This window comes from Amaranthus tricolor, chromosome 2 (genome assembly GCF_026212465.1).
Source record: "Amaranthus tricolor cultivar Red isolate AtriRed21 chromosome 2, ASM2621246v1, whole genome shotgun sequence".
Taxonomy (NCBI): Eukaryota; Viridiplantae; Streptophyta; class Magnoliopsida; order Caryophyllales; family Amaranthaceae; genus Amaranthus; species Amaranthus tricolor.
The window spans coordinates 8,471,216-8,497,234 of NC_080048.1; the positions used below are offsets into that span (position 1 = coordinate 8,471,216).

The following is a 26,019-nucleotide window of genomic DNA, read 5'->3' on the forward strand; positions in this document are numbered from 1 at the left end:
AAATCTCTAAGTTCTTCAATGTATAGATCGATAGTCTGTCTTTCCCGGGGGCTCATATCCACGACAGCAGGCATCCTCAGCAATGGCGCGATTTGACTCAGAAATTCATTTACAAACTGTAAGAACAAAAAATAGTTTCAACAAAATAATAAACAACATTTAAATAATGGAAACAGATAAAAGAAAAAAGATAAATTAAAACACGAACGTACTGAACTCTGCTATCAATTGGACCAAAACTAGCGCTCGGTCCTTTGCCGGGAAAGAGAAATGGGTGGGAGGACACTCTAAAACAGTCAACGTACTTAGGAACAACCTCTTATGGAACAGATGCCCGACGAAGTGTCTGACCACCAACGCGGGCACAATAAGGGAACCTACTCCACGCCTCCATGTAAACAGACGGAGCAACAAAGGTGACGGAATAGGTACCCTGTGCCGGTTGCAAAGCCTGGGTAGGCCTCAAAGGAGCGGGGGGAATAGCCTGTACAAACCCCAGTTGTCTGACTATCCTCTTAGGCAAATACACCTCGACAATATCAAAACAGGTGATACCCCGATATAGGCGGTGCGTGGGTGCTCACTTAACAATTTCCGGGGAGAAGTAATATATGGAGCTCATTCCACCTGATTACATGCAAAATTAGCATAAACAAATTACTCTAAAATTAAAGTAAATTGTATAACAAAGTGTGATGTGATGTACAATACCTATGTCTCTGTCATGGAGTCCAATATACTGCTACAGTCTCTCAGCCTGTTGAGCTCCCGAACTAGCTTCTGCGTGGACCACATCTCCACCTTGGTCTTGTCAGGCACATCAACTTAACGAGGATGGGAGCGAAAGGCCAGGAAGTACTCGTAGATCCATGTATACAGCAATGTCAAACAACCAACATTAGTCTTGCAACCAGCCCTAGACGCCATTCCCAAGTGCCGATACAAGTACGCCAGCGTCACTGCACCCCAAGCGATCTCATCTTGATCGACACTGACATTTAGTATAGGGTGAGGTTACATCCCAGTTCTAGTCTTATCTACTAGCAGTGTTGAGCCGACAATAGCCATGTAATAGGTTGTACACTGCGTCTCCAAAGCCTGAGACCGATAGCACATCTGTATAACTTCACCAACGTTGATGCTACCGCTAGTGAAGTACCCCTTCCTTCGCAGCTCCGACATGGGCTCCCCAAAGAGACCGGCCAGCGCGAGCTTTCAGTCACCGTCAGCAGGTTCAGCCGAGAGTAAATCTTTAATACCAATGCCTAACATGCGTTGCACGTCGTGCAACATAATCGTCATCTTCCCCAGGACATGTGAAAGGTGTTGGTATCCGGCTGGCACCTTTCCACGAAGGCCGATATTAAAACACTATCAATGTGTTGGTGGATAATGTATGGTAGCCGACCGAGGGGAGTGGCAAGCAAAAGTTCGTACAGCTCATCAGACATATGCTGCAATCTGATGATCGCCTCCAGCGGCTTCTTTCTATTACGGCACTTCAAAAATCGGAGGCGTACGCTCAGAGCTCTCAAAAATTACTTTTGCTAGGGTGATGTGATCAGCCAATCCGTTCTAGCGGAATGTGGGCGCCTGCTCCCCCATGGACCCGCATTGTCAACGTGGATGTCTTCTGCATGATCATAAGCGCCTACAGTACTATGGCCTACACGTGTAAATTTACCGCCATGCCCGTGCACTACAGTCCAATCGACGGGGATTTACTACAATTTTGATAATTTAATTAATTTTTTAAAATAATAATAATAATAATAATAATAATAATAATATTAAAAAGAAAAAAAAGGGGAGGATTAATTATTAAATTAAGATTATTATTATGATTATTATTAATTTTCTAAAACAATAATAATAATAATAATAATAATAATAATAATAATAATAATAATAAGAAGAAGAAGAAGAAGAAGAAGAAGAAGAAGAAAAAATTAAAAAAAGGGTAGGAGTAATTATTAAATCAATATTATTATTATATTATAATTAATTTTCTAAAATAACAATAATAATAATAATAATAATAATAATAATAATAATAATAATAATAATAATAATAATAATAATAATAACAACAATAATAATAATAAGAATAATTACAATAATAATAATAATAATAATAATAACAATAATAATAACAATAAAAATTATAATAATAATTTTTTTAAAAAAAATAAAAGGGGGGCGTCGCGTGTGGCTGAGTCGCAAAAAACGCGCGACTCCCCCCTTTTTATTTATTTATTCGTTTAGAAATTACCTCGAATTATTGCTTGCGTTTTGAATTTCCTAGCTTTAGCTCCACAAATTTTAAGTTTTGATTTAGTATTTTTAGAGTGATTAAAGGTGTTTTTGTTGAAATTGGAGTGTATTTAACAAATTTTAAGTCAAGGGGCTTTTTCGTCTATTCATTAAAATAGGGATGGCGATAAAATGAAAAGGGTGGCGAAGTTTAAAGATCGTATAACAATATTATATTATCTGTCATTAAATAGTTATATTTAAAGGTTGGAATAATGGTAAAAAATATTGCTTCAAAAAGGAAAAATAGTATAGAAAATATCCAAAATATTTCAACTTCTTAATGATTTTTCTACTAGTTTACCATTTTCCCCGAATGAGATTTAAATTCACTCCCCTAGTCTTCCCTATAACCAAAAAAAATATCAATATTGATAATTAAATGCATCATTGCAAAAAAAAATATAAAACTTGATGATTCGTATGATATATTGAATAATTCGACCACCACCATCACCATAATATTAATTATATACATATTTTAGTGACATTTTTCGAAACACCAATATTAGTAACAATGGTGGAGAATGGAGATGTAGAAGATTATTTGCAAATTGCAATATCAATTTAAACCACGTTCTAATTTCGAAGCTTAACCGTTAATTATTTAATGGGAATAAAGCAATGAATTATTATTGTTGAAAAAAAAAAATTACAAAAAACTACCTAATTTATAACACTTTTTGCAAAAAATTATCTAATCTGATTTTTTTTTTCAAAAAACTACCTTAAATGACGTAAACGTTTGCAAAAGACTGCCACTTGACAATTTTAGTACGTTGACCGTTAAAATTTTATTTTGACTAGCACGTAGAGTCACGTGTTACTTAAGTCTGCATTTATTCCTCTTTTGAAACACAATTTCTTTCTAACTCTTTTTTCTTTCCCCTCCAATTCTTAAGAATCCTAATTCTTTCCCCTTCAACGCTCCGCAGGTTATGTCTTGCTTTCAAGTATTTATGTTGCCGAAGGAAAATGGCAACATGTGGCTCAACTGAGGAAGGGAATGAGAGACAAAGGCATAAAAAAGGAGCCTGGTTATAGCTGGATTAAATTCAATAATAAAGTGCATGTTTTCTCTGCTGATGATCTGTCCAGTCCATATATGAACCAGATATATGCCAAGATGGAAAAGTTAAAACTGATAATGGTTGAGGAAGGTTATAAACCTGATCTGAGCTCTGTTCTTCATGATGTAGACGATTCTGAAAAGATACGAATACTAAAAAATCACAGCGAAAGACTTCCAATTGTTTTCGGTTTGATAGTTGTGCCACCTGGTCGTTCCATACGAGTAGTTAAGAATCTTAGGATCTGTCGTGATTGCCACACTGCAACAAAATTCATATCTAAATCTACTCAGAGAGATATCTGTTTGAGATTCTGTTCGGTTTCATTTATTCAAAAATGGAACTTCCTCATGTGGAGATTTTTGGTGATTTGTTCTTTTGGGGAATGTTGTTTTCAGTTATTAGTACTTCATGACAGTATGGACTTTGAGTTAAGTACTCCTCTTTGTTCCTTCCATCCATAGTGAAAAAAAATATTTTGTTCGTGATTGCAATAACAATCAGTGATAGGTAATAGGTGATGTGGTTGACTGCTAAAAAATATTTTGTTGTATGTCGAAGTCATGAGATATTCCTTATATAGTCTAAAACATGGTTTCGTACATCATTACAACTAAATATCTTACAAATAATTTTACCTAGAGATATGAATTTTTTAGGATTTGCTTAAAATTAAATGAAAAAATACATGAATATTAAAGAGAGATCAAAAAGGCTTTTAAAACAAATTGCCTCAATTGAAGTACCTTTCTACCGTAGATGATTGTTCTTGATCGAAAAACAAAGATTTTAGAATAAATTCTTATTTTAGAAAAGATAGAAAAATGAAAATTCATGAAAGAGAATCGTAAGAGGGAGTGATGAGAGAGAGAAAAGGAGAAGAAAATGTGGATGTAGAGAAAGAGAAGGAGAAGAAATTACATAAAGAGACGATTTAGAAAAAAAATATGTCATGTGCCTCTCACATGCAAAGTCAATACCTCACTTCACGATTTCTATCAAATGGTAGTTTTTTGAAAATAAAATTATCATACAAGGTAGTTCTTTTGTAAGAAAAAAAAATTATATTAAATAGTTTTTTGTCAAAGATGATATAAATTAAATAATTTTTTATAATTTTTCCTTATCGCAATTTTAAAACTCTTGAGTCTCTGACTTTGAGGAGAGTTAAGGTAAACAATTTTCTATTTTGGCCAAACTTGTAATAGATGTCCTAGTTTTGGTCTCAATCATCGCTTCAATACTCGATTCGATTTAGGTACACAAGTAGTTAATAATTAATTCCATTTATTTCAATACTTGCGTATTATTTCAGAGTTATTGCAAGGACGTGATTCTTGCATTTCAATCGCCAATTATAAGAGTTAGGGTTTGACATACAATCTGTTATTTATCCGACTATATAACCAAGCACTTTAACCCCACTTTGGAATAAATTTGCAATTAAATAAAAACAATATTAACACAAAATTCGATTTTAAATCGATCTGAGATTGACCCAAGACCTCTAGTGTAAAACTAAATCCCTATACAAGACTTCAACGATGGAGAATAGACACTTGATGACTGTAATTTGTAAATAAAGATGTGCCAGATATCTAAACCAATTTTAAGCAAAAAATAAAAATAAAAAATGCCACAATAAGAATGTGAATAAAAAAATGATCACAAATTTACTCGCACTGGGTATACACAAAATGAAATATTGACAACAGGCTAAATGGTGATACCAAAGATCAGGAAAAGCCAACTTTTTTTGGGTAAAGAATGCAAAAGCCAAAAGGAAAGTAAACAATAACCTCTTCGACATGATTTACAAACGACAAAAACTCAATATGCACAACTACCAGGGCAGCGTTCCAAGCGCAACTGTGGAAAGAGTAGAATTCAGCAACTATCCAAAATGTTTGAAATCCTTGGCGTATAAGAGCCTCCTCGATGCAGGGGCTGGAGGTGCCAATCCAGGAATGTCCCGGATATCTTTGTTGTTTGGATGAATAATCTGCGGCCAAAACAAGATTTCAGATTCTTCGCTAAAGAACAGCATAGTCAGAGTACTAGTTTACCAATAAAAAGTATTTCGGGTACGATATCAATGAACTACAAAGTGTTTCCTAGATAAGTATGCATTTATCCTTCTTTTCAACCCGATTTATGCCGAAAAAGCAATGCCAAATGCTTGGTGTCGACTACATGATTTAAGCCAACATAATAACAATTATAACGATGATAATGACATAGAACGCCTGTCAGCATGTCTACAAATATTTTCTTGTTTATAAGAAAAATAAAAGTATTGTTCAATGGTTTCATCAATTTTGTGAAAAGGAGGACCAGTGAAAATCACAATGACAGCAGTACAAAGTATACCTTCACAACAATAATGGCTATGACACCTGCAACGATAAGAAAGAGAAAAAGCATGATACACTTGTCTGTGGCGACCTGCAGTATGGATAGAATATATCTGTCATGATAACGAATGATAATATTCATAAGAACACCAGCAGCACATAATACAAAGTCCAATTATATTAGACCTGTCGTCCAATCTCCTTGACCAGTTGAGACGCCTTCTTGAGTGAAAATTGAATTGTGTCCAGCTCATTACCGATGCGAGCCATTTGATCAGTCTGAACCAATACAATGGATTATTCTCTGCGCAGAGTATAAAAAGAAACAGCTCAAAGCTCAATGAAGAAAACTTACTTGGCCCTTTAATTTAGTTGCAGTTTCAGTTGCAATTTCGGTCGTCTGTACAACTACCTAAGCAATGACATCACGTAAGCTATGTAGTTAAGGAGAAAATTTCATTAAACAAGCCAAGAGCTGCTTACAGTAAACTTCTCACCTGTTTAGAACGTTCGATAGCCTGATCAGTCTCATCCATGGTCTTATTTCCAGCATTAATAAGCTCTTGATTCGTCATTGCTGCATAGAAAAGGTAAATGCAACATCAAAGAAATGGAATTTACAGTATCCATGTCCTTGTTTTGGCCTCATTTTCAGCAAAGGAGTGTCAGGAAGAGGGGAGGCTTAATTCTCAGGTAAATATAGATGTTGGTATAATATAAAAACTCCCTACTATAATGACAATTTAATCGGTCTCATTAGAAGAATAAATGAGAAGGGTTTAAAAAAAACAGAACACTAAGTTGCGAACTAAAAAATAAAGTCTGTCAAAACAAGCCACTGCAGAACCCGAGTTTCTGATGAATACAATAATAACAAAACACTTAAATCCCATACAGCAAAAGACTGCCTGTGTTCGTCCATAAAGGCATGTGGTGCTATTATTTTTATCAAAAACTATGTTTATTAACCCCCTCCATCCAAGACAGCTTTGAAAACCCCTTAATCCCATGTTTGGCAACAATGATTTCATTTGAAAATTTGAAATTGGCTCAAATTTATCGTTTGGCAAATCAAAAATTTTCAAATTTGGATTTGGATCAAATCCACCATTGTTTCTAAAGTAGTTAAAGTTGAGAATTTGAGAACGACTACCCAAACCTTGTCATTATCAAATTCTCCATTTATGATTTCATAATTGAAATCCATAATTTAAAATGAAATACTTGTTCCCAAACACTACATAAATTCTTTCTAAATCCCGCGCTCCCAACTATCCACCTTTCTTGCCAGAGATCTCGTACTCGAAAGCCTCATCTAAAGGCAGGTAAGCCTAAGAAAGGGGATTCATAAACACACATCCACTGCCCTTTAATGGAGACGAGACGCTGTTGAACAATGTAAATTCTGCTACCTCTAGTTATATAAGCGACTTTATTTTAGCACAAAATTCATCCGTAAGAAGTTGAATACAGCAAATTTTCATTGGATAAACAATTATATCTTTGTAGACAGATGGTAACACAATGGAAATCAAATAACAATAAACTACAAAAGATTCTTACGGATACTGGACACGTCACACATGGAACCTAATAGATAAGAGACAGTTAAGCACATCTAAATTTCCAAGAACTGACCTAGTTCCTTAATCTTCCCCCCCCCCCCCCCCCCCCCCCCCTCTTATTCAAAACACAGATCAGGACAATCCACTTATTTAATTGTGAAGCATAAAAATGATCACGTATTAGATGCCAACCACATCCAAATGCTATTTTGCTCTATAAAGTACAAACGAGAAGTGATATCATTAAGCATATATCTCACATGAAGCCATCTGAATATTTTCTGCAGCTGTTGGTTCACTGGTTCCAGCTCCCATGTCAAATAATTCAAGCTTCTTGTTACCAAGGGTGCTCATATACCTGCAAAATAATAAGTGGCAACAGAGTACGAAGAATCAAACGGATGAGATAGAGCATTAGATTATCAAGAAATTGATCTAGAGAATCAGTTCTTCACTGTGACCATAATTATATTGGGTCAATAGTTTGGTCAATTTTCATGAGTGTAAATAGGCTCTGGTCCAATAAATTTGGTCAGTTCAAATACAAAATTTGTGTTTCCACTTTCATCTTTTTTAAAAACAGGGAAAATATTAGAAATTTGTTTCAAATAACCATTTGAGGATACAATATTTCTAGTATTAAAAGCTGTAAATCAAGTCTGAATCTAAATTATCAACCCACTGGAAGTTATTACTAATCAAATCACCAACCAAGAAAACAGCAAATTGACAAAATTTGGTTGAGGTGCGAAGGTTGACTTACGTCTTTCGTAAGCCCACATATGAATTTAGCTCTTTTATCTGCAAACATTAAGAAAGCAAAAGATAAACAACAATTACAAGAAAGAAACAAAAGGTAATCATATAGTCTAGCTTTATATACACTTAAAATGGCGTGTAAATGTACAAAAAACAACCATTTAATTAATGCATCTTCTCCCATATAGGATGCAGTGAAACTTTATAATCAGAAATAGGTTGTGACATAACTCTCACCACAACATTTGGACTGTTACAACAATCAGCCAAAAAATAAAGTAGTCACATGAGCAATGAGTTTATCTCCTCAATCATGCAAGAAAATCATTTTCCCCCTTTCATTTTGGTATTCAGCTATCTGCTCCCAAATTCATCATGTCATTTTTTTCCACTCCTGCTAGCCAAGTTCATAGCCTCTTTTGACTTTTCAAAAGACCCTCTCAGTTTAACTTTAACTTTTTACTTATCTTACGATTCTCTTCTATTCTTACGAAGACAACAGTACACCACACCACAGATAACCAAACCAAAAAAGAAAGGTCTCCTTATGCCCAATATTTTCCGTCCCAAGCTTTTGTTGTACATCTTCCTTCTAATTCTATACGTCATTGTATTCCTACAAATCTTTTTCCTCTGACAATATTTTAGAAGTCCTATGGAACTTTCCCTTTGGTATTAGATTTATTCTTACTTCTTATGCTACATTTTAAAAACACCTAGTTTTAGTCCACAAGAGAAGTCTGGGTTGACGTCTCCATTATCTACATTCTTCAGATATTCTATACACTAAACGGACTTCTAAAATAATTCCTCCGGTTCCAAATAGCTACACTTACTTTAGCAACGCTTCTCAAGACAATTTTTTCCCAAACTTATTAGGAGGGGCTACAATCATTCATCAAAAAACCTCATCTAGTCTACCACCTCATCGAACCACCCATAAACACCACCGTCACCACACCACCCATAACCACCAAACAAATTGCACCAACACAAAACCACCAACACTGCACTAGCCACAACCACGAGCCCCACCACACCAACCCATTATCACCATCCTCAACCCACAGCCACAATCAAACCTATGAACTTAACCTCAATCTTCCCTACAACTAAAAGCCTAAAATTTCTTGCCAAATTTAGAAAGTAAATGCTAATTTAAATACTAAATCTAAAAAGACAAATTTTAACTAAAAACCCTAATATCCACCTACCGCACCCAATACCCACCCACCCCGCCTCATACCCGTCCACCTCATATCTACATTGTACCACTTTATATCAACTTTTTATGATTTTATTAAAAATTATTGACAAACAATAAAGAATATTAATTTTATTTTATCACATGATATGATTTAAATAAAATTAAATGTACTATAAATTTGTAAAGAATTTAGATTTTATAAAGCATAAAACGTGGACTATGAGTGAATATAAGAAGGGTATACCAATGACGGGGTTTAAATGCATACCCAGGCGGGCAGGCGCGGCTATGAAAATTTTAAAGCAATTTTGATAGAGTTAATAAATTAAATGTGTAATTTAAAGTAAGGTTAAAATGGTATATTTGTTTATATATTGTTTGCCAAAAATGGAAAGCATAGCAACTAAAACTATAATGTTGTTCAGGGAAAGTATAACTGTTAAAAGCTAGAGGAAGTGCTAAATTAATGCAATTTCACACCTAATGTACATCATTGAAAAAATTTCCAATAACTCCCCCTCAATCGATCAAATTCAAATAATTGATAACAAACAAAAAATCGTTGTATCAACAATGAAACAATAAATAAAATTTTTATTTTCGTGTCCAAGAGTTTGGTGCCTTTTGGTTTCGCTAAATTTATTTTGGTGACCTTCAATTTCATTGATTTCATTCTCCTGTGTTTATATTTGGACTTGTTTCACATTAGTTCCCTATGGTTACCATTTACTATAGATCAATAATGTTTAGAACATTAACATTAGAGAACCTTAGGGCACCAAAGTGGACTTGTAACCCAAATCAAGGTCCTAAAAAAGGAAAAATCCAAAGAACAATAAATATACAATATTATTAAGTAAAAGAATGTCATTCCATCTTTCAAGTGATCAAAGTCTCCCCTTACCTCATCACAAGATACATACACTGAAGCTTCATAAAAAATATCATGTGCATTACACTTGAAAATACATAATTACAAACATTTAGAAATCTTCCTCAATATTCTAATCATTGGACTAGATAAGAGGACAAAACTAACTTCAGAAATAAAAAATAACGGACCAGAAGGCTGCCCACCCTCAAGAAAACCAAAAATGATAAATAAACAAACTAACTAACAAGAACTCATCATCACATACAAAACATCATGCGTCACTGGTGCAAACTCTTACCCTTATTCTTCTTCATTTTTTAAACCCAATTGGCAATAGCTCCCTCGTTTGTAATAATATCATTATGCACAACTGTAACACCCGAATTTCCTCCCGTCCTTTACGGTTTTGGTTTCGTTAAGGGGTCGGAATTTCGTAAAGGACGGGAGGAAATTCGGGTGTTACAACAACCCATAAGCTACAAACATTTAATACAACTGATATATATCTAGGTCAAAAAGTAAATTTCACCAACACCTGATCTCCATTTGATGAACCTATGAAATATAATGTATTTATCATATATATATATATATATATATATATATATATATATATACACACACACACACAAACACAGTTTTCCTATGCCCATTTCACAAGTTTCCACTATCCATTTCCAACGAAGCCATAAACTCTTAGTTCTTTGATTTCAAATTATACAAACTACAATAGCACGACTCTTTAAATGATACGGGCTTCTTATTTATGCTGAGCTATAGATAAAATTCAATATCAACGGTCAAACAAACAACCTCCTTTTTATTGCAAGAACAAGGGAATGAGGGTGCATAGAGCATAAATCCTACATATGAGATCCCTTAACATCGCGCATGTAAGAACCTCTTTTAAAGTATTGGAACATTGTCAGCTTTTTGTTATTGGCTTATTGCATATATAGATTTTACAAATTTATGTAGCTACAACAATCATAGTGTTTATGAAACTCAGTGAATCTAAAAAGCACTTCTACCCCAAGTAAGAACTATATTTTGAAAGGCATACAAGTAAAAAACTAAATGTTCATTAAGTTTTTAGATTGGATCAAGATCCTCTAAGAGTAAAGAAAGGTCACTAACCATGGATTGCTTCTCATCATTGAGTTGCTTATCGACTTCTGGTGGAATTTTCCCCTCCTCATCTTTAATCTCCCGATCAAACTCCTTGATCAATCTAAGTAGCAAGAGGAAGCAAGGGGTTTTCAAAAACTAACTTTCCAATATACACAAGTATCAAACAACTCTATAGTCTTCCCATATTTGTTAGAGACAAAGAGAGAACATCGGGGAGTAGGGGAGAGCAAAGGAAGAAATGGGGAAAAGGAAAGATATATGAAACCTACGTACTAAGAAATCAAAGTAGATATTTTTCAAATCAAGAAAAGATACCACAAAACAGAATGACAGGGAGAATAGAAGGTTTTCTCACGGTGCAGAGAACCCTAGCTAAAGATCATAATTCATCAAGGAACAATTTAATGAGAAATCTTCATGTTTAAATTCATGAGGTGCGCAATTGAGCTATTCTACATTCTTTAGCACCACAACAGCCCCAAACTTCTCAAATTGCACGTTGGATATTAAATAAGTGGCATATCAAGATTTGGGATACCTTTTACATTCCCTCATCTTGCCTGTGAGTTCCTCCAGTTGCTTGCTTTGTCTATTAGGGTCTTTGATCTTGTCCAGCTTCTGGAAACCATTCCTACAAGATAAAACATGGACACATGAAAACATAAGCACACAAAATTAAACATGTAACAATTCCATCCAACCCTCAACCAAACCCCCCTATCCCTTTCCTCTCCCTTTCCTTTCAAATAGATTCCAAAAAATAATCCTATGTTTATATAAAAGGGTACTAAAGATGTACAACTCATTCTCAAAACAATTGTGTGATGCAAATATACCAAATAAAGTTGAAAATTCTTACAACACAAAGTAAAACAAGCACGCATCATGACATTGCATAAGTAGAAGTGTAGAATCAAGTGCTATTTGTGCTAATCTTGTGAAATCTTTTGAGAACTTTATTCTTTTGACATCTCTTTATAAAATACTAATCCTAATGATCCCCAATATTTCAAAAATAACCTGGTGCATAATGTATCTCAATAATTGCGTTGGAATCAGCGCTTGAGATAGCCACCATTAACTTAATTCATTAGATTTTACCTTCACTAGCCGACAATTTACTTTTGTAATCATAAAAAAGAAAAAACATAAGATCAGCCTTCTTCATTTAGCTATTTCTAGATAGATTGAGGGTGATGAAATGAATTTTAAGCCTATCGAACAGTTACATAACAAAATCATGTTGGTGTAATTTTGACATATTAGAAATTATTTACATTATTTTAAAGTATATTAGATTCTAAAAGGTCTATTATAAGATTTAACTTAAATATATGTTCTAGAAAACTTGAATTAAATGGATTTTCTTTCATGTGTGACAATTCACATTGTGATGTCTGCGAACAAGTCATAACACTGATAGGTGTGAGCATCTGAGAATTCACAACTAATACCGCAATCGCGATCTGCTATTTTTTCTATGGGGGTAAGTCGGTTACAACCTTTGACCATTCATGGTTCAGAAACTCATGAACCAACTAGACTCTGAACTATCTAAGATTATAGCTTGCCCACAACATAATCTTTATATGACTTTCATTTGTTGGTTTTATAATTTCTAGAAAGTTTTTGGGGTCATTTGGTATGGAGCACGATATGAAAATGGAATGGAAATGATTAAGAAAGGAAAAGGGTAATGAAAAATATTAAAGTTATAACTTTTCTAACATAAACACAATTAGGGTTTGGTACAAGAAAGAAAACACCAATATTAAAGTGAGTTTAAACCAGGAAAGCTACCATAATTTTCTCTACAATGGCAGTAATCTACATTAACAAATAAGTTCCCTTCACAAGAATAAAAGCAACGACTAGCATACACTACTGTTAACGTTAAATATTCGTTATCAAAAAATAAATCTCGCACAACAAATTTAGGCACTTAAACATGATCCCAGGACAGCATTTCCCATCAAATACGAAACCAATCTAAATAAAGCAGTAAATCAATATTATAATGGTATAAATCAATAGCCAAGTGAGACAAACAACTCAGGTGCAAAAGACAGGAACTTACGCAAGAGCTCGAAAATTGTCTCGGAGTTCCCCATGGATCTGCTCCATTTGAGGATTCATTGGTATATCAGTCGCCATTATCGCCGGAATAAACACAATCCGGCAAAATAAACTCCTCCACTAAAAACAAATCCAAATCCCTAATTAGAGTACATAATTTTCCAAAATCACAAATGCAGAAGTAGTAGCAAATCTAACGGAAAAATGAGAGTTTGAAGACGAAATTGGATCGAGTGAAGAGCTAGTCGATCTAATGAAATTGCAAAAAAGAGGAACCCTAATCGTGAGTTGTCAGGGTATAGAAAGAAACAAAAGTAAAAAAGATTAGAAATTGATTATTGGGAGAGAATAATTGAGAGAGGGACAGAGAGAAATTAGGGTTCTTGAGGAGACAAAAACTGGAGTAGTGGGAGGAAGGAATGATTGAATGTTTGGGGGCAAATGGAGGAAAGTTTAAGATGGAGAAAATAGTGTTAAAAAAAAAGAAAAGGAAAAGGGAGTGAATTGGTTATGAATGTTTACAGGCTGCCAGATTACGTTTTGTCTGACTTCTCCTTTGTTTTGTTTTACAAACAATATTGACGTTGGTTTGGGTGGGGTCATCTTATTTTTTGAATATGTAAATGTTTTTTTTTATTATTACTATATTAAATAGATTTCCGTATAAAACACGAATGTAATAAATACAACTTGTATAAATACATTAATATTAATTTATAGAATTAATTCATTTACAACATATACTTAATATTTAAATCTTTGTATTTGTTATAATAATATAATTGTCAAAGTGAAAAAATAATTTATTATACAATTATATATATGTGAAAAAATAGACAAAAAATTGTCATCAATTAATAAATTTTATCAAACTAAATATATCATTAAACTATATAAGTTAAGAAATGTCTGTCAATAGTTTATATTAAATTTTAATTACTACAAATTTTAACATGCAATAAAATATTTTGTTTATTATAAAAAAAATTGATCCCATCATTGAAAGATTTTAGGTTTTTCATCAATATATTATATTTCAATTTAATTTATAGATTTTTATCATGTATGATTGAATATAAAATATAATATAAATTTTGAACTTAAAACATAAGATTGTGTATATGATAATAGAAAATTAGATTATTTTATTTTTCTCTTTTTGTGGTTGAATCACTTCTTAATGAAGCAAATTTTAATTTTATGTAAGATTTATGATAAAAAAATTATAGTTTTATATAAGGAAATATACTTATAATCAATCAAAAAATATTACTATATTTTTAATGAGTTAATTATTTTCTTAAATATTAAGATAACTATAAAAAGTTTCCTTGTCAACAATAGAAAAACGGTGAAAATTTTTTTAATGAGAACGTGACACGTATCCTAAATCGTTTCTTCATTAGTATATATTTTATTTTATTTTATTTATTGTTAATATAAATTTTGAGCTTAAGACTTAAGATTGTGTATATGATGTTTTACTTGTCTTTTTTATGGTTGGATCACTTTTTAATAAAGCAAACTTTAATTTTATTTAAGATTTGAGATAAAAAAAATTATAAGTGTATATAAGAAAATATATTTATAATAGAAAATTTCAATGTCAATAATAGAAAAATATCATATTTTTAATGAGTTAATGATTTTCTTAAACATCAAAACAATCATCAAAAAGTTCAATGTTAATAATAGAAAAAAGGCGAGAAAAATTTTAATGAGAACGTTATACATGTCCTGAGTCGTTTCTTCATTAGTATATTTTATTGATTATTGATTATTGATTATTGATACTCATTCCGTTCTTTAAAGAAGTTCCTATTTGTTGTTTTGGCGTATTCTATTTGTTGTTCTTACTAAAAATCTTTCTATTTTTATCACAATTGGACAAAAATAACCTTGTCTATCACCATTTTAAATTTTAATATAATATTTTTTATCCCCACAAATCTTCCACTAATTCATTTTAACATTTTTATATTCTTTATATATTTCTCACTAACTTTATAAAAATATTTTTTAGCTGTGATCCCTATATTTTCTCCACTAACCTTCTTTTGATGTTTTTATACTCCATCCGTTTCTTTTCAAACGTCCTATTTGCTTTTTGAGTACTAATCATCAACCACTAGTAATTTGTAATTTATTCTTAATTTATATATTAAAACATAGTCAAATGGGATCTTGTTTGATTCATATCAACAAAAAGTGTATTAAAATCTATTTTTTATAATTTTTAATTATGCACAATTAGAGAAATTAAATATTGAATTAGTGTATTGGCAAACGTACATAAAGCAAATGGGGACATTTGAATGAAACGAAGAGAGTATTGTTTATTGTCCCTACTTTCCTTAATTAAATTTAGGGATATTATCAATGGTACTCCTATACTATAGAAAAATAACAATGGTACCCTAGTGTATTTCAGTGGTACCACCCAAGTGTATGCTAATTACAACCGTGACACTAATAATGATTTTTCATTTAAATGTCCGTTAACTTTTGAATTTAACCTAATCATGGTTAGTTTGTAATTGTTTAAATATCCAACATCAATTCAAACACACGATCTTCTTCTTCTCTTTTCCATCTCCTCTTCCTTCTCTGCTTCCATGGCTGCTTCCTCAAGGATCTCATCATTCTGCGGTAAAGTGTATTCGGGTAATACCAAAAGACGACATGGAAGCCCTAACGTTAATTCCATTGAAGTTGGTGATAGCTGGGTAAGGTTGAAGAAATGTTACTGTGACCCAAAAAAATTCTATGATATTAGGGTTTCGGGTTCAATTAACAATCTGGGAAGAATCTACTACAAATGTATGTCGTGCCAAGCATTTGAATGGGGTTTTGATGCTGATTTGAAGGAAAACATTGATGAAGCTACACCTGCAGAGGTACAAGGTGCTGCACCTGTAATGTTGAATGGCGAACAATTTAATGAACTCAAAGCAACTGTTGAAGGGCTGTCCAAGAAGGTTGATAACTTACTTAAGGTTCTAGTTTTCATGAAATTTGTTGTAATGTTCTACCTATTATTGGTTTTTCTTGCGATTGTAAAGTAAGATTGTAAGCGTTGTAATGGTTTCCATATATGTAAGCTTAGGTATTGTGTTGGTTCTTGCCTTGTAAAAGTAAGGTTGTACTGTTCATTACCAAAAAGTTGTAATTAGATCAATTTGCATACCAAGTTGTTGCTATTCATCCAACATCTTACATAATTAATACAATCTGGAATACAATCTTACGTAATTTGCATCCATAATCATACATTAATTTTACAAAAGAGGTTTAATCTACTGTTCATCCATTAGTTATACAAAAGAGGATTAATGTACTGTTCATCAATTAGGTATACAAAAGAGGATTAATGTACTGTTCATCCATATGAAGTCAGAAGTTAAGTACTTACATTCACATAACACAAATACTAATCATTTTGCTTTGCTCTTTCCCTTGCACTTGGAAGTTGAAGCATCATTAGTGTTTATTGCTGCTGCCTTCTGTTTTTTTGTTGCCCCTCCCTTGCAACTAGACTTGTTGTGACCAAAATCCCCACATTTCCCACATTTTATTGTCTTGCTCCTCTTTGCCTTCCTCTCTTCATCATCACCTCTCTTTCGGTTCCTACAAGGCCTATCAACACCTCTTTTGAGCACAGGAGGTAATATAGTAGGGTGTTCAGTTGCTGGCCACTTATCCTGGTCAGGGATAGGTTTAATGCTGTGATGATAGGGCAACTTATATTTCTCTACTGAATACCAATCATCAACCAAGGATTGTGGATCAAGACCTTCATGAAGTATCGCTCTCATTGCATGCCAGTGAGTTGCCAGACATTGCAAAGGCATGTGCGTTGGTTCAAACTGACAACCAAAGTTGATTTACCCTATCATCCATTTACAATCTGTTAACACAAAAAAAAAAAAAACAAAAACAAAAACAACATCCATCATCCAATGCCAAATACATTCAGAATTCAAAAAAGCCCTAAATTTTAGGGCTTTTCCATTACAAAAACGACTCAGAACACCTTTAAACCACAAAATTCAAGAACAAACCCTAAAGATCGGAACATTTAGGACGACAAAATAAATAAAAATTGCGACATTTTACTTGACATTTAGAGTAATAACTCAAACAACCGAACATCTTGCATGTACAGAAAAAAATGAGGAAAGAATAGGGAACTTACCAACGTCAACGAAAGCAGCAATGAGAAAGATGAAGCTTCAACAATGGCGTGATCAACGCAGGGAGATGATGATGAAGACAGAGTAAGTAAGTACGGGTTAGGAGGGAAAAAGAAGAGGGAAGCAAATGAATCACAAACAAACCATGGTTGGTTTTTAATGACATTTAACGGAAAATTCATTATTAGTGTCACGGTTGTAATTAGCATATACTTGGGGGGTACCACTGAAATACAGTGGGGTACCATTGTTATTTTTCTATAGTACAGAGGTACCATTGATAATATCCCTTAAATTTATTATTCATTAAAATAATACTCCATTCGTTTCTTTTCAAACGTCTCATATGCTTTTTGAGTACTATTTATCAATCACTCTTAATTTGTAATTTATTCTTAATCTATGAAATTAAAATATAGTCAAATGAGATCTTGTTTGATTCATCTTAACAAAAGGTGTATTAATATCTATTTTTAATTATTTTTAATCATGCATAGTTAAAGATATTAAAAATTGAATTACTAAGCATTAACAAACATGCAAAAAGCAAATGAGACGTTTGAAAAGAGACGAAGGCAGTATATTCACTATCTAAAAGATTATATTTTTCTTAATTCGCGTTGATACTTCTTGTGAAAACTTCATTAAAGAACGGTGAGAGTATAACTTTTTTTTTTGAGTGAAATTGAGAACCATTATCATAAATAAGTTCAGCCAAGATTTGAAGACCTTGGGATAAAGGAATCATGCAAATCTTTTCATTAGCAATACCCGTATCCCATCTAACAATAAAGTGGGCTAACGAATTGTCATGTCTCTCAGCAAAACTACAATTAAAAAAAAACCAGGAATACTCTTAATTAAAAGCAAAATATGATAAAAAAGAAGATGGATAGGAGAAGAGCCCTCCAATTTGTTCGAGACTGCTGATATCACATTCAAAGAGTCACCCTCCATATGCACAAGCTCAAAATTATTTCTGGCAGCAACCTGGAGACCAAATAAAGCAGCCGCAGCTTCGCTTACTTCCACCGGCCATCTTGCCTTGATTCTACGAACACCAACAAGCAGGATCTTTCCATCGTGATCACGGAACACCACGCCTAAACCCTAGTTTGCTTCATTCGGTACATGAGCGTCGAAGTTCAATTTAACCCATCCTCGCTGTGGGGGGGGGGGGGGGGGGGGGGACAACCAAGACAAGATAGGAGGAGAATAGCTTGATGGAGACACCAGTTTTAGAGGAGTATCCATTATAATCTGTCACCAATTTGTTGAAGCTGGCTGCCAATATCACTGGATCGCCATTTGCACCCTCGAAAATTTGTTTGTTTCGGTGGAACCATGCAGCCCACAAGGTAGTAAAAATAGAGGTAAATTCTTCTTTTGTAGCACGGTCATACAGCCAACAGAACATATCATAGAAAGAAGATCGAGGGACATCAATGAGCAAGCCCCGAGCAACATGGTGACCCCAAATAGGTGATGCATTAGAGCAATCGATGAGGGCATGGGTGATGGATTCCGGACCTTCGTTACACCTGTCACAAGAAGGGGAAGGAACACAATATCTCTGGCTTAGCACATTCTTCGTAGCTAGAGACCCTTTGTAAGGACGCCAAATGAAATGTTTAAGCTTCAGAGGACCTGGAATAAGCCATACAGTTGACCAAACCTTACAATAACTGCAGCATTTGGGCTGTCATCCTCATGATTGTGACCGAAGAGGGCCGACCAATAACCACTCTTTACTGAAAAAATGTCGTTTTAATTTATAAACCAATACAAGCTGTCGGTAGGCCACCTATATGACAGAGGCACGGTCAAAATAGCAGCGATAATGTATTCATCAAACTGTTGAGCAAGGACATCAGAATCCCAACAGGCATTGTCAAAGTATATAAGCTCCGACACCAGTAGGTTTGGGTCATTAGCAGGCCCTGGAGTGAGAGCAATAATATTTTGGTCTTTTGGAACCCATTTATCGTGCCAAACTCGGACGTTTTTGCCCATTACCAATCTTCCATCCTAAGCCCTCTATAAGAAGAGATTTTGCCCCCCAAATACTTCTCCAAGTGAAACTAGGGTCGTGACCTCGAAGCGCTTCCAAAACAGAGGTGTGCTTGAAGTATCGAGCTTTGAAAACATCATGGAGGAGAGTGTTTGCACCTTCAAGTAGTCGCCACGATTGTTTTGCAAGTAGAGCTGTGTTAAAGCATTTTAAATCTCGAAACCCCATTCCTCCTTTACTTTTTGGTAAACACATATAACTCCAATTATGCCAATGAATCTTCCTTCGATCTCTACTCGTACCCCACTAGAAATTAGCAAACAAACCATGTAACTCATCAATAAAACTACTAGGTAATCTAAAGATGCTCATCATATAAATGGGAATAGCTTGGATAACAGATTTGATGAGCACCTCCTTACCAGCTCTAAATAAAAATTTCTCCTTTCATCCTTAAAGCCTTTTCCAAACACGGTCCTTTAAACACGAGAAAATCACCTTCTTTGACCGACAAATGATTGTAGGGAGGCCTAGGTATTTTGCATATCTATCCACTTCCTTTACCCCAAGAATATTCACAATCGAATTCCGAAGCTGTTGATGAACCCCTTTGCTAAAATAAATTTTGGTCTTATCATAATTCACTTTTTGACCGGACGCTCTCTCATATTTCCTAATAATATATTCACTTTTTGATCGGACGCTCTCTCATATTTCCTAATAATATTAGCTGCCTTCGAGCATTCCTGCACCGATGCTTTAGCAAAAAGAATACTATCATCAGCGAAAAACAAATGAGATAAAGTGGGGGCTCCCCTACATATATGGATGCCGTGAATGTCTCTTTTCAATGCCAAAGGAGATCAATTTCGAGAAAGCATCAGCACAGATAATAAAAAGATACGGAGAAATTGGATCCCCTTGTCTCAAACCCCTCGAGGGCACAACATCCCCACACACAGCACCATTTATTTTAAAATAGAACGCGACACTAGTGATACAACTCATAATACGACGCACCCACGAATCATTGAACCCCATTTTGATCATAACTCTCTCAATGAAACACCATTCAACTCTGTCATAGGCTTTACTCATATTGAGTTTCAGAGCAAAAGCATTCAACTCCTATCAAGGAAACACCATTCAACTCTCAAGGAGACACTAGCGAGTATTACCTTAATTATGAAATAGTCATAATTTGTAAATTATAGTGACTATGACATGTTGTGTAGGAAAGTGTCATTATCAGTAATAAGTGTATTAAAATTGAAGAAAGTTAACTTTTTCACTACGTTGTAAATTTTCATAACTCAATTTCTATATTAATTATTTTAAAATTTACATTGTTTTTTTTTAAAAAAAACAAGTCGCGCAAAATGTGCGACTTGGTCCTTTTTTATGTTTTTAAATAACTAATTTAATTTTTAAAATTTATATAGGATATCTTGGATGAATTATGGTGGTGACGATGTAGATTATTTTATTCCAAATTATTAGATGAATTGAATATTTGGGCGGACGAGATAGTTAATCCTATTGGATTTTGTTTCACTCGTACTTCTTATAAACAAAAGAAAGGTCATTCTATAGTTAGTATTTATTTACGTTCTCATCAATACGGCGAGATCAGAGGTCAGGTGTATGACTTAGATAATGCGGGTCGTCAAGGAACAAGATCTAGAGCATGCGGTTGTTTGTTTATGATTATTGGATATTGCCGTAAATATAGCATATTGCACTAGAATGTTAAAGTGTGTGTTGGTGATAAATCAAGACACAACAAGCATTTTATAGTCTATAGAAGATTTCTAATGACACTCAAGATCATCTGACAACCGGCCTTCATTATAACCTCGATCGAGAAAAAATATCCTTCCGTTTATGCTAACATGAATCAAATATGCAACATAAGGCAAGCCATTAGGCTTGAAGAGATGAATGTTAGATTTCCTATACAACATTGTATGTATTTAATAACTGAGCGTAACTATGTGGTTTGAACAAACATCGATATTGAAGAAAATCTGATTAGGTTACTAGGAAAACCTTAAATCCATTTAGTTTCAATTTAGTTTTTGCATACATGACCGTAATTGCCCTTATTGACACCACCTACAAGTCCAACGACAAGAAGTGTCCTCTACTTGAGATTGTTGGTATGACACCAATAAATCACAAATTCTTAGTAGCTTTAGAAATAAGAATATAGTCCCTTACACTTGGGTGCTGGAGAGGTATAGAGATATTCTTGGGGATAGTCAAACTCTTAATGCAATTATGACTCACTTGTGATGAGAGATTATCCCAAGCTATCTGTAATGTTTTTCCAAGTATTTGTCAATTTCCTCTTAATATTTGTTACTTTATATATTGTATTGAACTAATGCCTTCATTCTATAGAACATGTACTGGACATTTATTATGTATATGATACATAGAAAATGATGTGGAGAACATGGTCAATAGAATGTGTGGTGGCAAATAAAATCAGCAAGGATATTATGGGTGGTGATCGGGTACCCAAGGTCGTTTAATTTCTCGAGGGGTCATTCAAACAATAAATTTCCAAACTACTTACTACAACTAGTATAGTTAGCAAGTACGGGGTCGATCCACAAGGAAGCTAGTTAAGTATGCACTTTAGTTATGGTGGTAATCAAAGGTTTTGTTGGATTTTAGAATTTTGTTTAGGATTACAACGAGTTCTTATTAGTTGTTATTCAATTAATATTTATTCTAGGGCTCGGGGATGTGACTTATTAATATGGTAAGGGACTTATGATTAGGTTGGATTATGGTCCTTAGCTATAAACAAAGTTAACTGATTATTAGCATCACAACTTCCAGGTATAGATGCTTTATAGTTTAGTGATTGGCTTAGGAGCTTCGGCTTCTGGGCTTATAACTCGTCCAACCCACTAACTTTGTTTAAGTTCTTTAACTTCTTGGTTATACTAGACATGTAATTTCCTTTAAGCATATGATCCATCGTCCTTAGGACTGACAATGTCTCAAAGGACTCCTAATAAGGGTAGCTTTTGGGCTACCGAATATTAGTATGATTCATATGTCTTAAATTCCTTTCATATTTCTAGTATAACAAGCTATGATTGGAGATCGGAAAACGATTAGTGCATCTTCTGGGATTAGCTAATCTTACTCTATTTATTAGGCTGACTAGGCTTTAACAATAGAGTTTCCAACTTTCTATCATATTAATATTGTCATTTACATCCGTTGACCCGAGAGGAGAATTACTCACTCATAATCATCATCATCAACATCAACCCAATATCCCGCTCAAAAACAGGGTCTGGGTGAGGGACGGTGACGGATAATCTATATCTGTACCCCCTTGAGAGGAAGTACTAGACGAAAGCAGTCAATTTTACCCTCATGGATGAAATTACTCACTCATGGATAAAATCAAAGCAACAATAATACAAGTTACATTATCCATAATATCAGAATTTTAGGTTAATCTCTTACTAGTGAAGGTTAATTTCAGATTTGATACCAATGTTTCAATTATATATATGTAATCATTTAAGGATGATAGGAATATGATTTAGCCAATTAGAAGCATATATGACTAATGGATTGATTAATCTCTTGACACAAAGTTAAGTTGTAAGTTTGAATGATTAAGTTCTTATTTTCAATGTAACAGGAAAGTGTCTAGTGAAGATGAACGTGGAAGAAAATGAATATTCAAGCTAAATTCAATTCTTCTATGCTCTCAAGGGTCCATCTCTTAGCCCTGCAAAATGTACTAAACCACCACCAACTATAAAAAAAGAGTAAATTTTCAAAGATTGAGCATATCAATATATTATAAAGCTATTTTCAATTAGCAAAGTGACTAAAATGGGCTATAAAAGTGTTACAAAATGCGTTTATCAGGTGGATGCAATGGAATTCTCTAGTTAATTGCTCCACAGTTGCTAATTATGAACATCGTTGAAGAATAATTATTATTGCTTAGTTTAAGAAAAATAAAAAGATTATCAAATATATAATCGGAACTTGTATCAAAAATAAAGAAAGTTGTGCATGGATAGAATAAGGATTGTGCACATATGGGTAATCAAACCACCGATAATGACGAGAGCTAACATTTGTTTTCAAATACTACCTCGGAGTGGTGATAGCTTTTTTGAAACCCTATCTAAAAGGGTGCAAGTACAAATAACAAATCAACAACTTAAGATTAGACAAGCACCATAGTACTTTATGAGCAACATTTACAAATGCACTGGATAATACCAATATATTATAACGTATTATATTAAACTTTATCAATACTTCAACTAGAGCATAACCATAAGTTAGATATCGGAGATAATATGTTTAAAAAATGTTATTGTGTTCTTTGAGTTACTTACGGGTTGCCTTACTCCTGTGCGCTATATGTATGCGAGACAAAATGTGGTGTTGTATATTTTGTTGACATACATTTGTTTTGAAAAACTTTAAGATATGATGAGGGGATGATACTAATGAGGATGTGCGTAGTTTATATGCATAGGATGCGAAATACTTTTAATCATTGTTAGACGATGTCCGTAAGGCTTAAATTAGATCAATTACTGTGCGGCGTGTGTCTCAAGGTGCTTGAAAACCATCTTCACCCCAAATCATACCAATATACTTGAACCATAGGGTAATCCAACCAAGTAGGGGCTTACCAACCATCAGCAACGTTAGCCTCGTTCATTTGAGTATACACGATTCTTGTTGAAAGGGTGAGAAACGTGGCTCTCGTTTTTCATCTATAGGGCAATCAGGTGGACTATCCACTCAATCATCAATCGAATTTAATTTTCATGTCAATTTATCTGGTATGTTCATATTCTCATTTCTTTATCAATGTTGATTATATCTTATACTTCTTACAAAGATAATTTTTGTTTTATAAATGCCAAAGATCGAGATTTCTCTCTTTTTCCATGCCTAGAAGTTGTTCCACATATCCTCGTTCCTTAGTTTTTTTAATTAAATTGATGTTGTTGGAGATGAGAATTGTCGATTTAGAGCAATCATCATTATCGAGATGGGAGGCGAGGACAATTGACCTTTACTATGGAAAGCCATGGAATTGGGAATGGAAGTACATATATATCTATATAGTATTTGTCAATAAGTAGAGGTAGTAACTATTGATTTTATCTTAAACTAATACAAGAAATTATATCATTGTAATAGGGCTACCTGTAACTACTTGTATTTAATAGCAGAATCAATAGATGATGTTCTATTCAGAGTTGGAGGTCACAATAAAGGATCAACACCTTATCTACATTGGTTTGAAGCTCCATGCATGTGGCTTATATTATGTAGCAGCGTATCTTAACATTGTCATTGCTTACCACATAACTAGTAGAGGGCAAAACACTGATCACAATGCGTTCATTTTGCCACTATGGAAATGTCCATAATCGGAAGAACTACATAAAGTTTTGCACATGTTTAGGATCAGTGGTAATCATTATATTTAGTTGCTGATGAATGATGATACATCTCCACTACTATTAGTTTAGAAAATCCAGAGCAAAATGTGACATTTTAGCAAGACATTTTGAAGATCAGTATCGTAACAAAATAAATTTATGAAACAGACTTGCACATCATAGGTCACCATAACCAAATAGTACAATAAATAATCCAGTCATTTTAACAAGTCCTTAGTTTTTGCGACTATCTTTTGTCATATGTTACACTCAGGAGTTTGTTGGCATACATGAGTCCAACTCTAGCTAGAAGAGAGCGAGGATGTCAGTCAAGTTCCCCATCAACATGCTGAATACCTTCTACTAGAGTATATAACATATTCTTAGACTTCAACCATCAGCATAGATTGAATTAATTTCTTGACATAGTATCAGAAACTAACATGGCAAAAAGGTCAGCATTTGAATCTCAATCACCCCTCATTTAAGGTGCAATATTCAACGCCAGATGTAAAAAAGATCGCCAAAAAAGCTCACGTGCAAGGAGGCGTATTAGAATATATAACATATCATAAAATCTCTACCATTCACTAGACTAGTTTATTAATCGATATTGCGAATTAAAATTTTTTAGGATTAAAGCTTTAACATTATATAATAAAAATAAAATATCAAAATCATAGTTCATTTCATTTATTATGTTTAATCATTATTTATTACTTGTTTAAAGTAAAAATTTTAAATAAAGTTGATGATAAAACTAAAAAGATGTGACCCATAAGTGGATAGTGGATACAAAACTCTCTATTATAGGCAAAGTTCATGGTATTCAAAATTCATCCTCTTCCTCTCAGTCATTCCATTTCTTCTCAGTTCTCATCACATTAAATAGAGCTTTTAGACCAACAACTTCCTCACAAGAATAAGAAATGTGATGCATACTCCCCTGCCGACTGCCTTATTGAATTTGCGGTGAGAATTTTTAAAGCAAATGTGGCAAATTCAAGAGGACG

The 26,019-nt window shown here is 33.7% G+C and overlaps 2 protein-coding genes across 2 annotated transcripts; both read right to left on the minus strand.

Annotated features, from left to right (window-relative positions):
* Positions 1-5,017: 5,017 nt before the first annotated feature.
* Positions 5,018-13,881, minus strand: LOC130806196 (novel plant SNARE 13). The gene is made up of 10 exons (XM_057671188.1): positions 13,351-13,881; positions 11,812-11,904; positions 11,280-11,373; positions 8,066-8,103; positions 7,563-7,660; positions 6,235-6,314; positions 6,093-6,149; positions 5,924-6,016; positions 5,754-5,828; positions 5,018-5,385 (listed from the first exon to the last, which is right to left on the minus strand). Exons 1-10 carry the CDS (start codon positions 13,425-13,427, stop codon positions 5,278-5,280), a joined length of 813 nt encoding a protein of 270 aa, XP_057527171.1. The 5' UTR covers positions 13,428-13,881; the 3' UTR covers positions 5,018-5,277.
* A 4,459-nt stretch (positions 13,882-18,340) lies between these two features.
* On the minus strand, positions 18,341-21,517 carry LOC130805477 (uncharacterized). Its single transcript, XM_057670253.1, has 8 exons — positions 21,446-21,517; positions 20,386-20,681; positions 20,243-20,299; positions 20,052-20,166; positions 19,559-19,859; positions 19,329-19,482; positions 18,738-19,227; positions 18,341-18,652 (listed from the first exon to the last, which is right to left on the minus strand). Exons 1-8 carry the CDS (start codon positions 21,515-21,517, stop codon positions 18,341-18,343), a joined length of 1,797 nt encoding a protein of 598 aa, XP_057526236.1.
* Positions 21,518-26,019: the final 4,502 nt, after the last annotated feature.